This window comes from Castor canadensis, chromosome 3 (assembly GCF_047511655.1).
Source record: "Castor canadensis chromosome 3, mCasCan1.hap1v2, whole genome shotgun sequence".
Lineage (NCBI taxonomy): Eukaryota > Metazoa > Chordata > Mammalia > Rodentia > Castoridae > Castor > Castor canadensis.
This window is the reverse complement of record NC_133388.1, coordinates 26,961,805-26,985,120: the sequence shown is the minus strand read 5'-3', so window position 1 is coordinate 26,985,120 and position 23,316 is coordinate 26,961,805. Positions and strand designations below refer to the sequence as shown.

Genomic DNA, 23,316 nt, shown 5'->3' with positions numbered 1-23,316 from the left:
TGGGATGAAGCCGATTCCATCATGGTGAATGATCTTTCTGATATTTTGTTGGATTCAGTTTGCCATTATTTTATTGAGGATTTTTGCATCAATGTTCATTAAGCAGACTGGCTTATAGTTCTCCTTTTTGGATGTGTCTTTGTCTGGTTTTGGGATGAGTGCAATACTGGTTTCATAGAATGAGTTAAGCAGTGTTCCTCTTCTGTTTCATGGAAAAGTCTTAGGAGAGTTGGTATTAGTTCTTCTTTAAAGGTCTGATAGAATTCAGGAGAGGATCCATCAGGTCCCTGTCTTTTCTTTTTTGGGAGACCCTTTATTGCTGCTTCAATTTCATTTCATGTTATAGATCTGTTTAGGCAGTTAATATCCTCTTAGTTCAGTTTTGGATGGTTATAAGTATCTAGAAATCTATCCATTTCCTCAAGATTTTCAAATTTATTGGAATCTAGGTTCTCAAAGTAGTTTCTTATGATTTTCTGGATTTCCTTGGTCTTTGTTATCTCCCCTTTTGAGTTTTTGATTTTACTGATTTGGGTCTTTTCCCACCTCATTTCAGTCAGATTTGCCAGGTGCTTGTCAATTTTTTTTTTTCAAAGAACCAGCTATTTGTTTTGTTGATTCTTTGCTTTTGTTTGGTCTTTTCTTTATTAATTTCGGCCCTTATTTTTATTATATCTTTCCTTCTGCTTGATTTGGGTTTGGCTTGTTCTTGTTTTTCTAGGACTTTGAGTCATCCAATGTATGCAGGGATGGTTCAACATATGCATATCATTAAGTGTAATACAGCACATTAACAGAAGCAAAGACAAAATAACCTGACCATCTCAATAGACATGCAAAAAGCTTTCAATAAGATTCAACATCATTTCACATTAAAAGCTCTGAGGAAACTAGGAACAAAAGGAATGTACCTCAACATGAAAGGCTATATAAGACAAAATTGTACCCAACATCATACTTAATGGTGAAATACTGAAACGATTTTCCCTAATGTCAGGAACGAGACAAAGGTGCCCGCTCTCCCCAGTCCTATTCAACATAGTCCTGGAATTCCTAGCCAGAGCAATAAGGTAAGAAGAAGAAATAAAAGGAATACAAATAGGTAAAGAAACTGTCAAAATATCCCTATTTGCAGATGACATGATCCTATACTTCAAAGACCCAAAAAAACTCTACCCAAAAACTCCTAGACACCATAAATAGCTTCAGCAATGTGGCAGGATACAAAATCAACTTACAAAAATCATTAGCTTTTCTATATACCAATAATGAACAAACTGAGAAAGACTATATGAAAACAATTCCATTTACAGTAGCCTCAAAAAAAATCCAATACCTAGGAGTAAACTTAACAAAAAATGTGAATGACCTCTACAAAGAGAACTATAAACCTCTGAAGAAAGAGACTGACAAGGACTACAGAATGTGGAAAGATCTCCCATGCTCATGGGATGGTAGAATAAACATAGTAAATATGGATGTACTACCAAAAGCAATCTATGTGTTCAATGCAATTCCCATCAAAATCCCAATGACATTCATCACACAGATTGAAAAAAATCTACCCTAAAGTTCATTTGGAAACAGAAGAGACTGGGAATAGCCAAGGCAATACTCAGGAAAAAGAACAATGCAGGAGGTATCCCAATACCTGACTTTAAACTATATTACAGAGCTATAGCAATAAAAACAGCCTGGTACTGGCACAAAAACAGATATGAAGACCAGTAGAACAGAATAGACGACCCAGATATGAATCTGCACAGCTATGCCCACCTTATTTTTGACAAAGGCTCCAAAAACATATGATGGAAAATAGACAGCCTCTTCAACAAATGTTGCTGGGAAAAGTGGTTATCTGCCTGCAGAAAACTGAGACTAGATCCATGTCTATCACCCTGTAGTAGTATCAACTCAAAGTAGATTAAGGACCTTAATATCAGACCTGAAACTCTGAAGTTAGTACAGGAAAGAGCAGAGAATACTCTGAAAGCAATAGGTATAGGCATGGACTTCCTCAATAGAACTCCAGCAGCCCAAAAACTAAGAGAAAGGATGGCGAAATGGGACTACATGAAATTAAAAAGCTTCTGCACAACAAAAGAAATGGTCCCTAAACTGAAGAGACCATCTACAGAGTGGGAGAAAATACTTGCTGGCTATACATTAGGCAAAGGACTGATAACCAGAATATACAGTGAGCTCAAAAAACTAAACTTTCCCCAAATGAATGAACCAATAAAGAAGTGAGAAACTGAAGTAAACAGAACGTTTTTCTAAGGAAAAAATCCAAATGGCCAAAAAATGCTCACCATCTCTAGCCATAAAGGAAATACAAATCAAAACCACATGAAATTCCACCTCACTCCTGTTGGAATAACTATCATCAAAACACCACCAACAACAAATGCTGGCGAGGATGCAGGAAAAATGAATCCTTATACACTACTGGTGGGAATGTAAGCTGGTACAACCACTTTGGAAAACAATATGGAGGCTTCTTAAAAAACAACATAGATCTGCCATATGATCCAGCAATACGACTCCTAGGGATATATCTGAAGGCATGTGACTCAGGTTACTACAAAGGCACCTACACACCCATCTTTATTGTGGAACTATTCACAATAGCCAAGCTATGGAAACAGTCAAGATGCCCCACTACCAATGACTAGATTAAGAAAATGTGGTATTTATACACAACGGAATTTTACTCAGCCACAAAGAAGAATGAAATTTTGTCATTCACAGGAAAATGGATAGAACTGAAGAACATCATCTTAAGTGAAGTTAGTCAGGATAAGAGGGGCAAAAATTGCATGTTCCCCCTCATATACGGATTATAGTCCTAAAACCAGTGCAGCAGTATTATTGGACATGGGTCAAGCACTAGAGGGAGACTGTGCATGGGAGGGATAAGGAAAGGGAAGGAAACCAAAAACCTGAATGTGGTTGATATGCTCCTCACTGTACAGGAGCGAATATAGTAATCTTAAACTGGCAGAGGCCGCTATGGGAAGGGGACTAGAAGTAAGTAGAGAAGAGGACTGGAAGAGCTGAACTGATATGGGTTGAAAGACACATATGCATGGAGACAACACAAGGAATCTCTTTACATAGCTATCTTTATCTCAAGCTAGCAAAAACGCTATGTTTCTCTTACTATGTTTTATGTTTTCTCTTCAACAAAATCAGAGAACAAGAGTGCGGAACAGGTTCTGTGGGGGAATCGGCCCAAACAATGTATATACATGTAACCAAATGTAAAAACAATAAAATAAAATGCCCATCCAAATCTTTTTGAACACAGATAAGACACTCAAAATGCTTCAGATTTTAAACCATTTTAGATTTTAGACTAGGGGTACTCAAGCAGTAAAGTCACTGGGGATATTCCAAAATCTAAAAAACTCCCAAATCTGAAACACTTCTGGTCCTACACATTTAAGGTAAGGAATAATAAACTTGTGCTTAATAAATTCAAAGTTGTATTTCACCATGATCAATGTAAAAAAAAACCAGAATTATCAGAATTATATATATAAACAGTGAACCAGGGTCACGATGACTGATCAGTATGTCTTTAGTCATTACATAGTATTCTACTCTACTCATTGTTAACTACCTTTTAAATACAACAAAATAAGGAAAATTACATGAGCAACAAATCCAGCTTGAGTTTCAAATAAATAGCAAGGAAATTTATTCACTGATAATTAGTCATGAAAGGAAGAATGAAGTTTTACCAAATAAAACGCAAATACTTCCTTTCTTTTCAACCTACATTAAAAAATGAATGAGACCTCCTCTGTCCAAATGTGCAGACTCTTTCACAATCTCTTTTCTGTCATTATCTACATCCTCACATACTTCCTTTCCACTGGCTCATACTTGGACTAACTAGTTTCTCAAATATGCCATATGTTTCCTCTGGCCACTTCTGACTTGTACAACTCTGCTTGAAGCTGTACTATTTCAAAATGGCTATGGTAACCAAAACAGCATTAATGTTGATGAGCTCACTTTAATCCATCACCCAGGTCTATCTCTCAGTTTTGTAAACTTAGGAACTAGAATTTCTTTTCTTTAAGGTACTCTAAGAACAGCCATCTTTCAGAAGTAGAGTAACATTAAGCTCTCAAAAGACAATTCAAACTAGCATGCCATTCAATTAACTACATTAGTTTATAATGAGAAACACAACTGCCATATGAATCAGAATGCTCAGGTCAGCCTAACTAGCACATTGTCTCCCTATAGACTGCACTACATGGAAAGGCAAATTTTAATCAGAATGTTGCTTAATGAACAGGAAATCAGAGAAAAAAGAGTTCATCCTATGAAATAATGTTTAAATGGCTTCCGGCTTATGGCAGCCTAGCATATTCATCTGCACATCATGGATTTACAAAACACAAAAGCAGGACTGTTCCATTCTTCAGGACAGTACTGGGATGAAGGGTGCCAAGATATACCTCCTCTTCTCCTCTGTCCATATTCAGTATCTGTCCTAATTCTCCCTCCACATTGACACATCAATTCCTTATATCTATTGCTATTTTTGCCAAGTCTTACTCTCATATATAGAAATCCTTTTTTTTTGGCTGTACTGAGGTTTTGAACCCAGGACCTCACACTTGCTAGGTAGGAATTCTACTGCTTGATCTATGCCCCCAATCTTCCCCACTTTTTTGCTTTAGTATTTTTAGGATAGGGTCTTGTGTTTTTGCCCACAGCAGGCCTAGAACCCTAATCCTCTATCTTGTTTCCTAGGTCGTTGCGATCAGTAGCTGGGATCACAGGCATACACCTCAACCTGTTTACTGACATAGGATCTTGCTAACTTTTTTTGCCTAGGCTGGCCTCAAACCATAACCTTTCAATTACCACCTACCGAGTACTAGGTTTACATGTGTGTGCCACCACACCTAGCCCAAAGACAGAAAATTTAATTTCCTACTTCATTATTCTTTTGAGACAGAAAACTATGTTCCATCTCTCTTTGAAGTACAGCTCACAGAACCATGGGCTCACAAAAACTAGAGATCAGTAGGTCAGGAATTTCTTCTTTGATATTTCTAATAAATGGTCATCTAAGTCTTACATTTTAAATTTCAAGGAACAGAATACCCAACTAAGCTGTGAAACCTCTCCAACAGTGAAAGTGCCAAACTTAAGAATTAAGCAAATGATTCCTCCAGTCCCACTAAACCTCTAACTTTTCCAGGTAAAAACTCCTACTTTCTCATTGATTTTTCTTTGATTAAGTTTCTGACATTAAACCCTACTGGTCTTCACCCTCCATATGTGCTCCAAGACCCTCATTCTAAGAGTGAAGTAAGTTGTTCCTTCCTATACTTGAGGCACTACTATGGTTTGGATATAGTGGTTCTACAAACCCAGGTATTCATGTGTCAAAGACATGATCCTCAGTGTGGTGACATGAGAGGTAGTGGGACATTTAAGAAGCAGAACCTAATGGGCGATCACTGGGGACATGGCCCTCAAAAGGAATTAATGTTCTCATGGGATACTGGTTAGGTATTACTAGAGGGTTGCTACAAAAGACCAAGCCTGGCCCCTCTCCCAGCCTCTTTCTGACTTCTTGTCTTGCCATGTGATCTCTCTAGCTTGCACCAACTCTCACCATGATGCTGTTTGCCATAAGGTGATGCTGTTAGCCATAATGTGATGCAGCCACAAGGACCCTTACCAGAGGCTGAACTGCCCAATAACAGATGTTAGCCTCCAAAGCTGTGAGCTCAATAAAATCTTTTTTTAAATATGTATTATCCAATCTCAGGTTTTGTTATAGTAATGGATATAAAAACTAATACAAACAGGAGTACTCTAGGTAAGACATACTTCTGTGCATTAAAGATGGAGTAAATGAGAAAAACAGGACTCCTGATCTCACAGACTAACAAATTTCTTCATGAAATTTTACTATCTTTCTGTCTCATTTTTTTCAAGCTTGGAAATATGTACTTGAACACTAATTATTGCAACCAATGAGTTAGCTCATTTTCTAGTTTCATGTCTCAAAAATAGCCATTATCAACTGAGAAAGCAGACCTAAATCTAGGGAAGAGTGAGAGTAAAAAAAAATGGCATAAATTAATCTAATCATTTTGTCAGATTTGGGGATGCTTGGTTTAATAAAGGAAGATGATACATTAAAGCATTATTGGAACATTCCTTGGCATTCTGGTGAATTTGAAAAGGGTAATATCCTATGACCCTACAACAATATTACCATACATTAAGTAATTTAGAGAATGTTTAGAAATATAGAAGACACACAGTCTAGCTTTAGTGTTTCAGGATGAATGGACACAGATGCCAGGACTTAGGGAATATGCAGAGCTTTTTTGAGGACATAGGAAGGAGATAAATGAAACTGACTACAGGCAATCTAGCAGATCCAAGAAGACAAATATCCCTGACAATAGCTTAGTTTGAAAGGGAAAAAAAAAAAAAACTTGGAAAATGAATCTAACCCTTAATTTTACAGATCAGAAAACCAAAGCCCAGTCTAAGTAAGTTGACTAAAGTCAAGGAATGAAAATCCATAACCTAAGCACTCTCACTTCCTTATTAGAGTCTTCTCCATTAAAATGCTAGAAAGGCTAACTTCTTAAAATTGACATTTAGAAAGACAATGCAAAAAATTCAGAAAAGGTGCCAGCAGATGATATGGAAATTAATGTAGCCTTAAAGTAAAAAAACTAACTCAAAAAATAAATTCTCAATGAGCCTCATTATAAATAAAAATATATGACATATTGGCACATTCAGAACAGCCAATTAAAAAGGTAAAAAAGTATACTGAAAGTGGACAATATCCCAAAATTTTAGGGGTATCCATAAAACCTGCTCTTGGCTGATTTTAGTTAAAAGTGTGCTAATCACACACTAAGTAAGTGAATGAAGTTCCATTGTCAGGACAGCAGAGGTTTCATGAAGCTCTCATTTTAGGATAGGAAAGGCTTATATTATTGACATTTATGTCTAAAGGAAATACAGTTGCTTACAATCTTATTAAAACACACACATAGTATTGACAGGCTTAATCAATTAACCCATAATTCCAAGGTTAAGACATACTGCTTTAACTATAGATTTATGCTTCAACCTGCACTCTACAACTCAGAACATTCACTTTTTCCGGGGCTCTAACATTATAAGGGGACACAATATTAATGTAAATATAACAACTTCAATAAAGTTACAGCATGTTCAAAATGGTATCTACTTGGTAAAAGTGAACTAGATTCCTTTAATGCCTTAAGAGGTCCAGAAATGGCACTTTATTTCCAAGATCTTTAGTATAAGAAATGAAGAGCTTTTTTCATACACCTTAACAGAAGCAATAAGTCACATAAAGCATGCTCACATGTCTAAGCAAATCATTAATTCAGGAAAACAATTTTTTACTGAAAACTTCAATAAGTAAGTGTGACAATATTTCAGTTCCAAGACCATCTCTGACACATCAACAGGGAGTAGAACAGAGATAAGTGTTAGAAAAGAGAGAGATCAACCACTCAGCAAGTTAAGGATTAAATGGCAGGCCTCTCAAGCAAGTTCAAGACAAGAGCTGCTATGACTGGCAAATTCTGATTTTACAATCAACCTCTTTGATTGGTAATGGCCAACTGAACACTTTACTTTCGCATCTTAAACTTCTTTCTTAACATCTGATAGTATTTCATACATGGGAATCACTGTTGTTTCAGTCAATTCTTTGCAAAACTTAAGGACTACTCTGGACTTAATGACAAATGATTCAATGAAAATCTCTTTATAAATGACAACTGCAAAATATATCACTTAACATTTAATTTTACCATTTTGTTATTTTAAATGTTGTCTTTTAAGAAGACAGGAATCTAACAAAAATTGTTCAAAATGTCCCACACTGTTTACTTTTAAATTTGTTTTCACATTAATATTTTGTGGCTACAGTTTTATTCTATTCACAGGACTTAAAGCTTAAAAATATTTAAAATAACAAAGAAAACTGACTGACAAAAAATGGCTTACCATGTAAACACTGAAGTAAATGCTAGAAGACAACAGCTCATTTGCTTCCATCTTCTAGAAAAATTTGAAATCACAGAACTATGCCTGCTACCATCAAAGAACTCTTAGCCAAAAATGTGCAAATATAATTTTGCAAAGTAGCGAATATTTTATAGAACAGGTAGCCACAATAATTTAAAAAAAAACAGAAATCCTAAAAATGGTTAAGTTAGAAAGCACACACAACCTTTTCAACTGACAGATAATGCTCTATGTTTTTATTGTAAGCATGTTTTGAAGTATGTATGCATATGTGTGTGTATATATAGGACTGATTAAATCTACTAATTAAGAAATACATTACCTCACATCACTTTTGTACTGACAGCATATAACAACTACTCTTTTTACTTTTCCAAAACACAAATTTTTTAAATACTGATTCATACTTTTCTTTCACAAATACGTTCTATGTGAAAACTTCAGGTTTTAATTACATGTTTCTAACAAAATCAGTGATGATTCCTATTCCAAAATGTGTCAGACTAAAAGCTAAAAGAGTATATAGTAATTTGTTGAATGGAATAATCTTACATTTGGATTCAATAATAATGAACGAGAACACAAATATAAGTCATTTTGCTGACACTAAATAAAGGGAAAAATTAAAAAGATTTTGTGTTCATATCCTGCATCTATCAAGTTTTTATGCAATGTTGAGCAAGTCACTATATTTTCTTGACTTCAAAGTCCACCACTGAAAATATGGGCATCACAATTATACTTGCAAATATGAATTGTAATTATTATTTCTTCAAAGATCCATATTTTTTAGAAAAAGATTACTTCCAGTGTTTTTATCCCACCTAGCCATATCCTTAAGATATGTTACTCTGCTTTACTTTACAAATGATTTAAATAGAGCATTTTATGGTTAGGAACATAAATATACCTCTATGAATCTTGATTTATTCAACACTTAATTCTTTCCCATGTACTGCTATAGCCTTAGATATCTCACAATTTGTGATCTTAAGGTATCTCCCAATGATTTCATCAGAGTTGATCTCATCTTCATAAAAGAGCTAATAATAGAAAATAAGTACCTCTAAAGACAACTAAGAATAGCTATTGAACTAACCAAGTATAAAGTTAGAGAGTCAGCATCTCAGATAACCTACAAAATCTATATACTGGCTGGAAATGGTTCTTACCAATTCTGATACAATAGAAAGAATAGGATTGGTAAGCCTGAGTCCCACTTGCATTTCTACCAATGGGCAGCTGTAGTTCTTGGGCAAGTTAATTCAACTCTTGGGGCCAGACCCTCACCTATAAAATAAGATGTTGGGAAAGTTGATGGTGCCTAAGGTCCTTTTACACTTTACAATTTCATCGATGCCAAACAGTTTGAGAAATATCACCTTTGCCTCTGCTGCTAGTTAGTCTGCTGCTATGTTATAAACTCTGGAGCAATGCTTGTTAAACAAAAGCTAGCACACAGACTTTTGTCTGGAAGAAAACAACCTGACAGCTACTGAAGAAACTTTCAACAGTGTTGAGACTAACTAACTAAAATGTATGGTAGCCACACAACAGCATCTCCTGTAACAGAGAAAGTGACTCATGTGGATGTGATTATGAGTGAATTAAAGGAGAAAAATAAAATAAGTTATGTGGCAAGCACCACTGACTGCCTCTAGGTTTGAGTACCTACTGGCAAGAAGTGTGTTCTCTTAATTCTGGTTAGAATACACAAGAATAATACATTCTCTATCCAGACAAGTTCTTATTTTGAGGATTAGCTAAAATTAATATAATCAGTGAAATTACTTGAACAATACTGGAAAATAAATGTCTTTCTCATGCTTGTGTTGGATTTATAGAAATAATCTCATAATATTTCCATAATTTTTATCATGCTTACAAATACACATGTACAAAATATTGTATATATTATTTGACAATATGACCATACTTCTAAGAACTTAAGACATAAAGTTCTTAGAAGCATATGTAAAAAGCTTTATGCATAAAGCTCTTAAATGCATATGTAAAAGTTCTGTAGATTACATAATACTTGTTCTCTTTGTCATGTAAAATTAGAAAATAACATTTGACAAAGCAAAATCAGATGTTAGAAGAAATGCATTTTATTACCATGTTAGCACTGAATACTTCAAAAAATATGCCAGTTAGTTTTCTGTGCATATACACTAACAGCAATCTTCTCTATCACTGATTAATGCTACCTTGGTACTAACAGTTCATATGATTTTTGAGCAATTTTAACCCTTTCTTCCCTTACTAAGTAATATAACACAAGAAATACAATCAAAAAGAAAGCACCCAATCAAAATAATGCTAAGACTTAAAAACAAACATATGTGTGTTAGTAGCATCATATACTTCTGTAGAGGATGGGCAAGTAAGAGTATTACTTTGCTAAGAAAACAATAAAGTCTTTCCTTTTGATTATAGCATAGCCACAGAAGATAAAATGTAAATCTCCTCCAATCCATAAAGCTGAATTTACCAAGTGCATTACATTGCTTAAACAGTAATGTCAAGGTTACTACCAACTGAGCTTTTATTCACTGGCAATGTAGTTTTGTTTTGTATTTTTGAAAAATTATTATTGTTCCTAGTTTGGTAATCATGTGTGTGCATATACAAGTACCTCTTTCTCTGCAATGTGGTTATAAATTATCTACTATGTGTTAGACTCTGTCCCTGATCCTAGAGATGGAAAAACGACCTTGATGTGATTCTTCTCAAACAACAGGCATATCTATAAAACTACCTAAGTGTTCAGTTTGTCTAACACTATGCCTTCAATATCACCTGTTGACAGACTGCCAACTCTTCCACATGGCTGCCTTTATGAACCATCTGTCTCAAGTGATCAACTAAGTCTGGCTTTAAACTTGTCACCAAAATCCTGTGGTTTTATTATTAAGTGGACCACTGGTATTATTATTATTTATTATTCTTAATACATTAACACATTATTAGGTAGACTACAGTCAACCAAATATTTGTTGATTGGTATGTTGTATGGTTGAACCATTAGTCAATATGTATATGGAAACATAACAATAACAATCTAAGGGCACTACCATGAACTGATATGTTAGATACCAGATACTGCATCAATGTACTTTAGGTACATTCTCACATTTACTACTACAATAAAGGTATGGTTTTAAGGAGGACAAAATTCAGGTTTTGAGTTTTAGGCAATTTACATAAAGCCAAACAACTAGAAAAGGATAAACACTCAACCTTTTGTCCATAACCAATAATGCTATAGTACCTCTCAAAGAGAAATGCTCCCTCTGAAGATACTACAGCTCAATACAATTTAAACTCATAGCTTTCTGTACCAAGGACTGTGTCAACAGTTAAATCAATCAAACATGCACAACACTCATGTAAACCAAAAATAAATATTAAAGAAAATGCAAGCTGTACATCCAGCCCCCCAGATCCTTGAACTCCAAATCCCCACATTTGATGAACAGCACATTGAAAATAATTGAAAAGAGGGCTGGAAGGGTGGCTTAGGCAAAAATAACTAAAAGAACTGCATTTGTACTGAACATGTACAGACTTTTATCCTTACTATTCCCTAAATAATGCCATATAATTATTTACATAGCATGTATATCATATTAATATTATAAGTAATTTAGTAATGTTTTAAAGTACATTAACTACCTAGGTTACATGCAAATACTACACCAGTTTATTACAAGGGACTTAAGTATCTACAGATTTTTTTGTACCTTCAGGTACACAGGTTGCACACACAGATTGGTTGACGATTATACACCATTTTGGACCTTTTTAAAGAACTGAGATCACCTTTCCTCTGCATTAGTACACATTGCCAGGATTTGACTACAGACTAAACATTCCTAGCCCAAAAATCCAAAATCTGAAATGCTCTTTGGAGCATTTCAACTTTGATCCAACTTTTTTTGAGCACTAACAGCATTTCACAAGTGAAATGCTTCTACATCTGATCTTATGAGATGGGTTGCCGTCAATGTGCAAGCACACTAAAAATATGGTATAAAATTACCATATAAAATTTAGGCTATGTATATAAGGTGTATATGAAACACAAATGAATTTTGTGCTTAGTCCTGGGTCTCATTCTCAAGATACTTCATTATGTATAAGAAAATAGTCCAAAAATCTAAAAACTCCAAAATCTGAATCACTTCTGGTACCGAGCATTTCAGAAAAACCATACTCAACTGGTAAACTCAACCCACATTTAACAACTGAAAGAGTCAACTGCAGGCCTGTGTCTTACCTACATCCTATTCTCAGGATCCAGCATACCTGCCACAGACAGCAATGTATCAAACTCATAAACTCCTCAAACTCTGGTCTAAGGTTAAGTTTATGATAACATATGTATTTGGAATATTCTAAATAGAATCTGTGAAGAAACATTTGTTTTTAAGAACAGCAAGGTAAAGTTTACATTTTCAACAAATCAATTTTTTCAACACTTTCTTAAATGCAGAGAAGGAAATATAAAACATTTTAACAAAATCTAGCTAACATTCTAATTGTGAAAAAGTTTGAAATTTTAGCATCATATCCACAGCAACTACATCCTAGCAACAGACACATGAAGTATGTAGACCATTAGAACAATCAAAACAAAACCTGACATGAGAATTAAGTTATAGCTGTCATCAAGACTGTAGGCCAAAATATAGCACTCAGATACATTTAATCATAAATTCGAAACTAACTTATTTTCTTGGTTTTAATAATTAATTAATATGTACATGTAAATACACACAAAAAACTTTACAAACAACAAAAAGGAGAGCAAAGGATTAAGAAAGGTTTTTTCCTAATTCTTTATGAATAGTTTTATGATAGCCCAACCGTGGCAGTCCCTTCTTCATAGCATTCATTTGGTCCAGGTGTATACTACCTTTTCTCATTATCTGTACTTTATTGATCTCTTTTGGGGGGGTGTTATCCTTTTTTGTGATGGTTTGAACTCAGGGCCTTACACTTGCTAGGCAGGTGCTCTACCACTTGAGCCATGCCTCAAGCCCTTTTTTTTGCTTTTTTGTTTTGTTTTGTTTTTCTACTAGGGTCTCAAGTTTTTCCTGGGGCAATCCTTAAGACCACCATCCTCCTACCTATGCCTCCTGCATGGCTGGCTTGTTGAAATGGGGTCTCACTAACTTTTTGCCTGGGCTTGCCTCAAACTGCAATTCTTGAGATCTACACCTCCCAAGTGGCTGGGATTATAAAAGGTAAGATTCTGCACCCAGCCTTTAATGATGTTTTTTATAAGTGAACTGTCACACTCCATTGAAAATTCTTTTTTGAAGTTGGTGAAAGAAATAGAAGGAAAATTTAAATATTCTGACTTCTAAGTTGACATTTTGTCACATGAGAACCTCAAAAGCAGTGACTTCTAATAATCCTTATTTTATCTAACATGCAATAAATAGTGGTTAGCAGTTATTCAAGATAAATTTACATGTGTAGGGAAAGCAAAAATGGTAAGCATGGTGGAGATGTACTTAACCTTCCTACTTAACCTTCACTTTCTAAAGCTACAAAATGAAGAACAGTATCCATTTTTAGTTACTGTAAGGATGAGCATATAGTGAGTAATTAACCAGTAGGTATTTTATTGTGAAACTTGATTTCCTCATACATTGACAAAACCAAACAACGAAATCGAATGTGTCTCCCCAAAGTTTAAATGTTGAAACCTAATCTCCAATGTAGTGGTATTTGGAAGTGAGGCATCTGGGAGGGAATCAGTCCAGGAGGGTGGAATCCTCGGGAACAGGATTACTACCCTTATAAAAAAGAATCCCGACAGTTCTCTCATCCTTTCAGCAATGCAAGGACACGGTAATGGTCCCTTCATCTTGGACACTGAAACCTCCTGGACAATAAGAAAAAAATTCTGTTGTCTTTAAGCCATTTGGTCTGTACTGCTCTGTTACAGCAGCTCAGATAGACTAAGACACTAAGACAAATAGTTGTGAGAATTAAATGAATTGATACATGTAAACCACTTATCATAAAAATCTCACATTATAGAAAGTCTTCAATAAAACATCAAAGTTTGCCTCTAAATTCCTGTTTCATGATACAGGAAGAAAATTAAAACTAAATGTACTAGAAGGCTGACTGAAAGAATAAAAAGCACAGCATTCTAATAATCTTTTTTTCCTCTGGCACCAATACAACATTCCTATGAAAGACTACTGTTATAATTTATTAATGGAATATAAAAAAAATTCTAGAAGAAATACTAAAAGAAATTAAAATAAATCTTTTAAACTAAAATTCAATCATTTTTACCTTTTCTTCTAGTTGTTCTTTCAAACACTGATATTGTAGCTTTAGTTTTTTATTCTCATTTTCATTCTGGGTTAATTCCTCTGTCAGTCTCTCACACTGTGATTTCAACTTCTCTAGCTGACAACGATGAACTTTAGCCATATTCTTATCTTCTAAGCTTTCTGCCTGAGATAAAGAGAAGGAGAATAACCCACTGGTTATTCTCAAATTATACCAAACATATTACACATCATGTCCCTGGGAAAATACTTTGAGATTTTAGTTCTCTCAATACATGCATACCTAGAAATTAAAATAAACACAAGGGAAATGTTCTGTGCATTTATTTAGTCACTAGCATATATTAAACACTTACTAAGTAAAAGGTAACATACCAGGTGCTTCAGTTAACACACATGAACAGCAAAGGAGACAAAGGCAAAAGTCAATTTAACTATAATGAATGAGAAGTGCTTGATAAAAGCAAAGAGTGGGTTATTTTGGCCAGAAGGGACACAAACTGATGACAGGGGAAGGAGTTATTATTGAAGTGACCAAAAAGGGATATACTATGATTCTTCTGATTGATCATTTCCATATCTATAAAAGACTCTTTAGCACCAATAGGGTAATAAAGTACCTTTCTGTCAATCTTTACTTGAATAAACAAAATAGCCATTAAAAAACATTAGCGATAATCTATTCTATATATGGGATTCCCTAAGTACTTGCAAAATATGTGATATAAATACAAAATATAAACACTGCTCTGAGATCATTTTGTATCGTTTGCCTCATTTCATCTTCATGGCCAGGGGACACTATTATTGCCTTATTACTTCCTTTTTTAAACCGCAGCAGAAAGAAGCTAATAATTTGTGTACATAATGAACAAGAGCAGAGCCAGGATTTGAACCCAGAAATTCTTTCTAACACCTATGTTTTGAGGTTTCAAAACCATCTGGGTGCTACTCTTAATGATAATTAGGCACACCTTTGGATTACTAATAGTCTATAAACAAGTACATATAATCTATTTAAAATATATGTTTTCATGCCTAAAATGTATCTGCTTCTTTTGTTTGCTTTTTGTTTTGTTTTGATGTGGTGCTGGGTATTGAACCCAGGGCCTTGAACATGCTACGCACACAATCTACCACCAAGCTACATCAGCAACACTGCTTTTATTTTTATAAATTTACTATATGTAATTTATTAGGTGTATAAGAGCACAATCATTAGAAACAACTTCCTGAAAAGAAGTTTTGTGAGTTTTAGACAAAATCTGTATTTTCTTTACTCCACAAAATCACCTAAGACCTACTGCTACTTTGAATTAACAAAGGAATAGATTTCTTTTCATGAGCAATTCTGTACTCATAGCCCAAAAATAAATTTACAAAACAAAGTCTCTCATCAGGAAAACTGCTCAATGACTATTTTAAGTTTCAGTAGAATGCATTTACTTCTCTTTACGTCCTATAAAAGGCATAGGTGAATATGAAAGTTATTCCCAAAGGTCAGTGACCTGCTGCAGCCAAACTCACAGAGACCTTCAAGAGCCAACTTGAGGTGCTCATCTGTTTCCGACTTTGCCACTGCCTAGTGATGTCTCATTTGAAAACAGCCAAGATCAGGATAGTTCCACAACTAAAGTTGGTAAACTCAGGGGTTTTGCTCCCCTCGAGAGCACACTTGCAAATATTTATCAGCACATCAGCACCTAATTTCCCTAAGAACGTACCTAGTGTGGGTTTTATTACATTTACATTTCATTTTTGGATTTACAAAGTACACAAAAATCCAGTGATATAGAAAAACTGCACTATTCTCTTTTTGTTGAAAAAGCATAAAATGATGAAGTAACTTGACAAAGATCATATATTCAATAAGTGGCAAAAAATATAGAACTCCAATCATGTATATTTTGGTTTTGATAAAAGGCTCTAGGATTTTGTTGAAATTACAGTGTAATAGCCAAATACCCTGAAAATATTAATAGCAGCTAGAGCATTTCAATAAAGTATTTAAAATTTTAATTTTAAAACAAGTATGAGAATGGTGATCTAGATGGAGGAAAAAATATAATTTAAATGAGAAAAACTATGGATAAGGTTTAGAGCTTATTAAACCCTTGAAAAGTAACAAATTACATGAAGCAGAAAGACACAGAAATGTAACATTCATAGATCTACTTGCCCAAAACCCTATTGTGTATAATTTCAATATACTAAAACCATGAGAACCTTTGCTATCAACTCTTTTTACTTAATCTGAATAAGTAAAAGTATAGGTTGACCTTAATAAAATAACATGAGTTGGGGACTGTTTCTTATAGGTAACTTAGCTAGATTAAAATAAGAAGCTGTTGGACTCTCACCATTTCTGGTTCTTCTTTCAGCACTTGGGTTACTATTGTACCACATGAAAGATGAGTAAAATACCCTTCCCAAACCACTTTCAAATTAAAAAAAAAAAAAAACTCAAAAGGTTTCTTAAGAGCTACAGAATAGTTATAAATTCTTTTCACCTAAGAAATGCCTTAAATCTTTTCTTGTCATCTTGCTATAAATGCATTCAAAGTGCTTCCTAAAGAATGGAAAGAGAAATCAATTTTCCCATAATACATGGACAAATTCAAACAGACAGATCCCAGAGCACATCAGGAATAAATCTTCTGATATCCAGCTTTCAAAAATCTCAACCAAACATCTACTGTATGAAACATTATACTAGACTCATAAAAAGATACAAAAATAGTTATGTACCTGGTGATCATCTAGGGACAAAAACCCAGTAAGATAAAATACAAGATAGCCTAAAATTGTTATACTATAGGAACTAACAAAAAAATATGGAAACACAAAGGATCAAAAAGAATTTATCACAACCTCAACTGAGAATTGTTCCAACCAGTGGATCCACAAAGAGATAAAAGAACTAATTGGGTCTTGAAGGAGTAGGCAAAATTTTTCTTCCACTAGATTAAGGAAAAGGTCAATCCAAATAGAAAACAAGCAGTGCAAAGAATGGTAAGGGATGGTTACAGATTTTTATGAGGCATGTTGGTGAGCATAAAAGTCAATCAATGTGGACAAGGTGGGGTCATATGAGGAAGACTGGGCTAAAGCAGAAACTTTGTACCATAAATGGTTAATAATCAAGGAAGATTTTTGACTAGGCAATACAAATTAGTAGCCTATGTCCCTTTTATTTCCTCCTCAAGAAAGCATACCTGAATGTGAGAATGATTTCCTTATAGAGGTGATCCTGGAACTCTTCTAATTGAATAAATTTTTACTCACTCCTGGTTACTCACTCACAACCAAAGTAATAGTGATAAGACATCAGTAGTGGTAAGAATAGAGGTTCAAACTTCAATGACATTCAATAAATCTAAGAACTCCTTGAGAATAATTTTGCATGGCCATGTCCAGCATGGCTAACAAAATATCACATGCTCAAAATTATTAAAACCCTGTCTTCCTTTGAGATTCACATCTATTTCCTCATTAGTGTCCCCAATTCTTGCTGGCAATACCTGACTAACTAATCACTCTCTTCATGTAGGTTTTTGGCATATGGACAATTAATTGCTTCACAAATGCAAATGTCAGTCCCACAAGCTAATCTCAGTTTTTTAATCTATTTGATTCTTACTGCCATCACCCACATCCCACAATGGCAACCCACTAGATGACCTTGGACCTTAATTCAGAAAATTTGTACTCTAATATAAGAATTTCTAACTGAAAAAGAAAAAAGAATTTCTAACTGAATAAATAATCTCTAAATTTAGATACTTAGCCCTCAACTCTCTCATTCCTTTGAATGGTATTTTCCAATTTTTGGCCACATGGCAGTACTCCTACATTAGTCTCATGCAGTTTATACCAGTCTTCACACAGTTTTTGTCTTTTATCATTCAGAAATTTCTTAGACTGTTGCCCTACTCTAATTCCACTAGTCTCCTCAACTTCTCAGGACAATCCCTATCAGTGAGCCCAATCTTAGTTTCCTCCAAAATCTTCAGAGACAGAGATGCCTGGTCTCCTGTTGAATACTAAAAACTCTATTATAGATTCAGCCCCCTCACACCTCCCCACAGACCTTTTCAATCAGTCAATCTACACCAAATAGAATTAACATACTTTTACTTTGTCTGTCACATCTGATATACTTTGTATGTCTTTCTTGAAATGTCCTACCTAGGTTTCCAAGATACCATTTTCTTCTGATTCTTCTGCTTTCTTTCCCTATGGCCTTTTATTCTCATTTTTTTTTGAACCTCTTTGTCAATTCTTTCCCTAAACATTGGAGTTCTAGAGATTCATCTTCTTTCTACCTGCGTAGTGTCCCAAATCCCATGATTTCAAATACCACCTATAAGTTACTGACTCCCAAATATTTCAGTCTAATCTTAATTTCTCCATCAACTCTTGATGATTATGTAATAAACTGCTGTACCTAGACTTCCTTGATTAAGTGTAAGGTCTGTCCCACCTAAATCAACATACTAAAACACTAGACTCCACTGTTCTCTCCAAATCTGCTGTTCTGTCTGTATGTTTTACATTGGAAAATAGTGTTGTTATTTACCTGAAATTCCAAGCTATGACCTAGTCATTCTTGATGCTAAACTTTTTCCAGGATAGCAAAGTAAATAAGAACTCCTACACTTGACTACTTAAAATTCAAATCCTATGTGTAACATTCTACAGAAATAAGACCTTGGGAAAGTTATTACTTAACCACTTCTGTCTCAATTTCCTCATCAGGGAGAAAATAATGCCACACAATCTTCAGGAATGATGAATTAAATGGTTAACATGTATAAAATTCTTACAGCAGTGACTTACATAAAGTACTGAAAAAAAGTTTGCTAATATGTATTATTATTGTCAAGGGCCAATCAATTCACATGTAATAAATATTTCATTTTCTTTTAGATCAGGTCTTCATACTCCTAATTCTACTTTTGCTTATATCCTCATCAACTCTGAGGGACTATTACACCATGAATAATCAATATTAAAATGTATGTTTTTCCCATCTTACCATCTCTCACTTGGGATATTAACTTACACTAGACAACATGTCATAGTTTCACAGGCAGTATTTTTCCCTAAGTAATATACAACAATGGTGCATCATAACACTGATGGTATTGATGAATATAGTAAGAATTACTTACCTACTCTTCCAGCCTCCCTTCTGATTTGCTACCCCAGTTAATGGCCCCAAATCCACTACTGCCAGAAGCCTAGACAGGACTAAGAAAGAACTCCTAAGATAGGCAGAGCAGTCTACAAATATCAGCTATTTCAACATAACTTCCTCTTGCATCGTAAGTAGTAGTTAGATTTCAAAGACTTTTGAAACAAAATCATCATTAACCTTTAAAGATTTATTCATTCATAACAATATTTATAAAGTTCCAGAAACTATCTGAAGTCCTAGGGATATCTCTTTAAACAAATCAGACTGAAATCCTAGTCCTCATGGAGTTTTCATTCTAATAAAGTTAGACTTAAAAGTAAATAGTATGGAATCTATATCAGCTGACAAATGTTATGGAAAAAAACTAAAGCAGGGAAGAGGGACAGATTAATCACACTCCTGACAATCATGTTATCAAGTAACTGTCCTGCATGGTGATAACACTAATGGTACTACACACGAGAAATATTACCCAAATGCAAGATCTCAATTAAGCATTTACCCAGGCAACTTTGATATGGAACAAAAAGAGTAAATCTCAAAAGCCGTGGGTTTACATAGCCCCTAAGCTGATCTACTTTAGTTACCATACTACTAAGGACTGTGGTTATAGCTTCAATGGCCTTGACAAGTCTTTGCCTTTTATATTTTAGGAGGTCATAAATGTTGAATGAGGGCACGTTTCTTGTCCACAACTTACTACCACCTCTATCTTCCCAGAACTCCCAAAATAGCTAACTGTTCTTTTTAAAGGGCTTCAATGCTCTGAAATAGGTACTCCCAGGTGGCTGCTATAACTCATTTCAACCTGGCCAAACAGGCATGAATAAACCTCTTTACTGTTGGTTTTATCTTTCCTTCAGTGCTTGGGAATACAGAATGATCTCTGAAAGTTTACACTTTATTAACTTCATGAGCAAAATTCCTTCAGTATCATCAAGATAACTCAGCACAAGTACCTTTAATGTCCTAATGTGAGTCTCTGCTTCACTCTTTTCTTTCTTAAAGTGCTTCATCAGCTCTTGGATATTTTGTTCATGTTTCATTTTCACACTCTGCAATGATGATGTGAGATCTTCCAGTTCCCTCTGGTGAACATCTCGTTCTAGTTTTAACTGTGTGATGACTGTAGTTGTTTCTTCATCTCTGGATTTTACCTGGGCTGTCAAGTCAGAAAGATCTTTAAGCACTGCTTTCTTGGCTCTCTCTTCTTCAGCTAATTTATTAGCAAGATCTGCTCGGATGGCACTCAAGTCCTTGATGGACTCTTGCATCTCAAGAAGTTTAGCTTTGTCCTGAGCCTGGCTCTTCTTTAGCTCTGCAATTTCTTCCTCCAGGTGAGCTTTCTCAATTTTAATCTGGTTTTGACTCTTATTCTGCCTTTTTAATTCACCTTCTAGTCTATGGATAGTGTCAAGGGAACTCTTGACTTCTAGTTCAAGGTCAGCTTGATGAGACTGAACATCACTTAGTTTCTTCTCCTTACAGTGAAGTTCTTCCTCTTGTAGGGCACGCTTGGTTAAAACATCATTTAGTTCCTTTCTAAGACTTTCTATCTGTTGTAGGGCTGCATAAAGCTGACTTTTCAATTCATCCTTTTCTTTTAGAATCTAGTGGGTTAAGAACACAAAGCAAAAACAGTAACTGAAAAATTCACCATAGCTCTTACCAGGCAACAAAATAAAGTTCTAATCCAGAAGGACAAGATTCATCAAATCACACTTTGTATTTTTTTTTCATTTTTTAATGAAAAAATATTTTTAAGCTAGAAAAGAAAGATATATATACCACACTGAAATAGTACCACACTGAAACATGTATTGCAGATTTTTCATTATCAAAACATGGTCATAAGTAATCATTTAAATGATTTTGCTGATAAAATTCAGCAAAAGAATGAGGGAAAAAACTATTATAATTTATTAGAGGTTGAAGTAATAAAGTATTACCTCAAGTAATAATGTGTATTTTAATAACACTTTTAATAGAAGACAAACTTTGAAACAGAAGTGGAAAATAATATAGATACAGATACAATCTAAGAAATTTATGATATATAATGTATCATTCATGGTATTGATAAAATAATGCCAATATTGACAAGAAACACATCAAGATACAACTGGAAGCCCTGACACCCCACAAGTTAAAAATAAGATTGATTTAAAATTAGGTTAGTTTGGGAAGGTGCCCAAGAGAAAAGCTGATAGACTAGATGGATGTTCATCATTCTCTGCTAGCTGTGCTAGAGGGTCGGGAATTACACTGAGGGACAGAGGCCAAGAGTCATCATCTGGCTTCTAATTCTCACCATTCCATCATTGTGATGAAAAAGCTGGCAACCAGTGAAGCCAGGGCTGTGATCTCTACAACACTGGCACCAAAGATAATCTCTATCCTTGCTTCCTGATACCATGTCTCTTTTTAATCAAAGATTTATTCTATTTTTATTGATAAATATTGTGCATATTTTTGGGGTGCACTGTGGTATTCTGATACATGTATTTGCTATGCATTAAACCAAGAAAAAATTAATATTCACTTCAGAATCAGAAATAATGCATTAAAATGTAAGAAATTTCTTTTACACTTCAGTAAGAAATAGTTGATGATAAAATGTGTCAATCACTCCAAAAAAAAAAAAAAGTAGTTTCTTTAAATCCTTCTCTGTTTTAATAAGGAAAGAGAATTCACAAAACTAACACAAAAAATAAGAAAAGGAGATGATGAACCATTTGAGCTTTGACCAGAGAAAACTGAATTTGTTTCTCAGTACAGGGATGAATGGTTTTAAAAAAAGAAAAGAAAAAAAGGCCTCACAAATATAATAATTACTTCATGTTATGATGCAGCACAATGGCTCTCTAGATGACAGCACCAAGCTTTTGAACTACCCAGCCTCCAGAATCCTGAACTACATGAACTATTATTTATAAATTATCCAGTCTGTGGCATTCTGTTATAGCAACAGAAAACAGAAAGAGACATTTTAAAATTAGTATTAAAAAGTGAGGCTGTTGCTATAAATACCTAAAATGGGGGAAATGGCTTTGGAACTGGTTAATGGGTAAGGCTGAAAAAATTTGGAGGAGGAAAATGGAGAACACCTAGATTGTGCTGAGTGGAATATAAATTGTGGGGAAGACTCAGAAGAAGATACTAAATATAGACCATGTATGGCACTTCTTAGATATTATATAAGTGTCATGACAAGGAAGAAATATGGACACTAAAGGCCATTGTGATGAGGTCTAAAATAGAAATGAGGAACAAGGTATTAGAAGCAGGAATAAACACCATCCTTGTTATACAGTTGCAAAGAATTTGGCTGCATTATGCCTTAGAGCTTCATGGAAGATGGAAATTAAAAGCAATGAAACATCTGGCAAGAGAAACATCCCAGCAGCAAAGTATTCAGGCTGCCTAGCCAAGCCCCGGAAACCCAAGAACTTAAGGGCTACAATGTGCAAGTCAGCCTGGGGAGCTGTCACCTTGGCTGAGTCCAGAAAAGCCATCGGGGCAGAGCTGCCAGGCGCTCTGGGAGCTCAAGGCCCCAAGTGTGTTCAGGAGGCAGCACAAAGCATGAAAAATTAATTCCCAGCTTCTAACTTTCTGTGATTTTTTCCTTGTTGGGTTTTGGACTTACTTGGGATCAGTTAACCCCTCTCTTCTTGCCTCATTCTCCATTTTGAAACAGGAATGTCTATTCATGCCCACTCTGCTACTGTA

The 23,316-nt window shown here is 34.8% G+C and overlaps 1 protein-coding gene across 13 annotated transcripts in view; it reads right to left on the bottom strand.

Annotated features, from left to right (window-relative positions):
• Cep128 (centrosomal protein 128) overlaps positions 1–23,316 on the bottom strand; it is a 379,822-nt gene that overhangs the window by 232,415 nt on the left and 124,091 nt on the right. For 10 of the 13 annotated variants that reach the window (XM_074067408.1, XM_074067405.1, XM_074067403.1 and 7 more), the window contains 2 exons: positions 20,547–21,197; positions 14,389–14,553 (listed from right to left, as the gene is read on the bottom strand). The exons of 1 other annotated variant lie outside the window; for it this stretch is intronic. In XM_074067408.1, the coding sequence (XP_073923509.1) occupies positions 14,389–14,553; positions 20,547–21,197 (816 nt within the window). The remainder of the gene's footprint in view (positions 1–14,388; positions 14,554–20,546; positions 21,198–23,316) is intronic. 2 more of the 13 variants (XM_074067413.1, XM_074067409.1) reach the window with 2 other exon arrangements.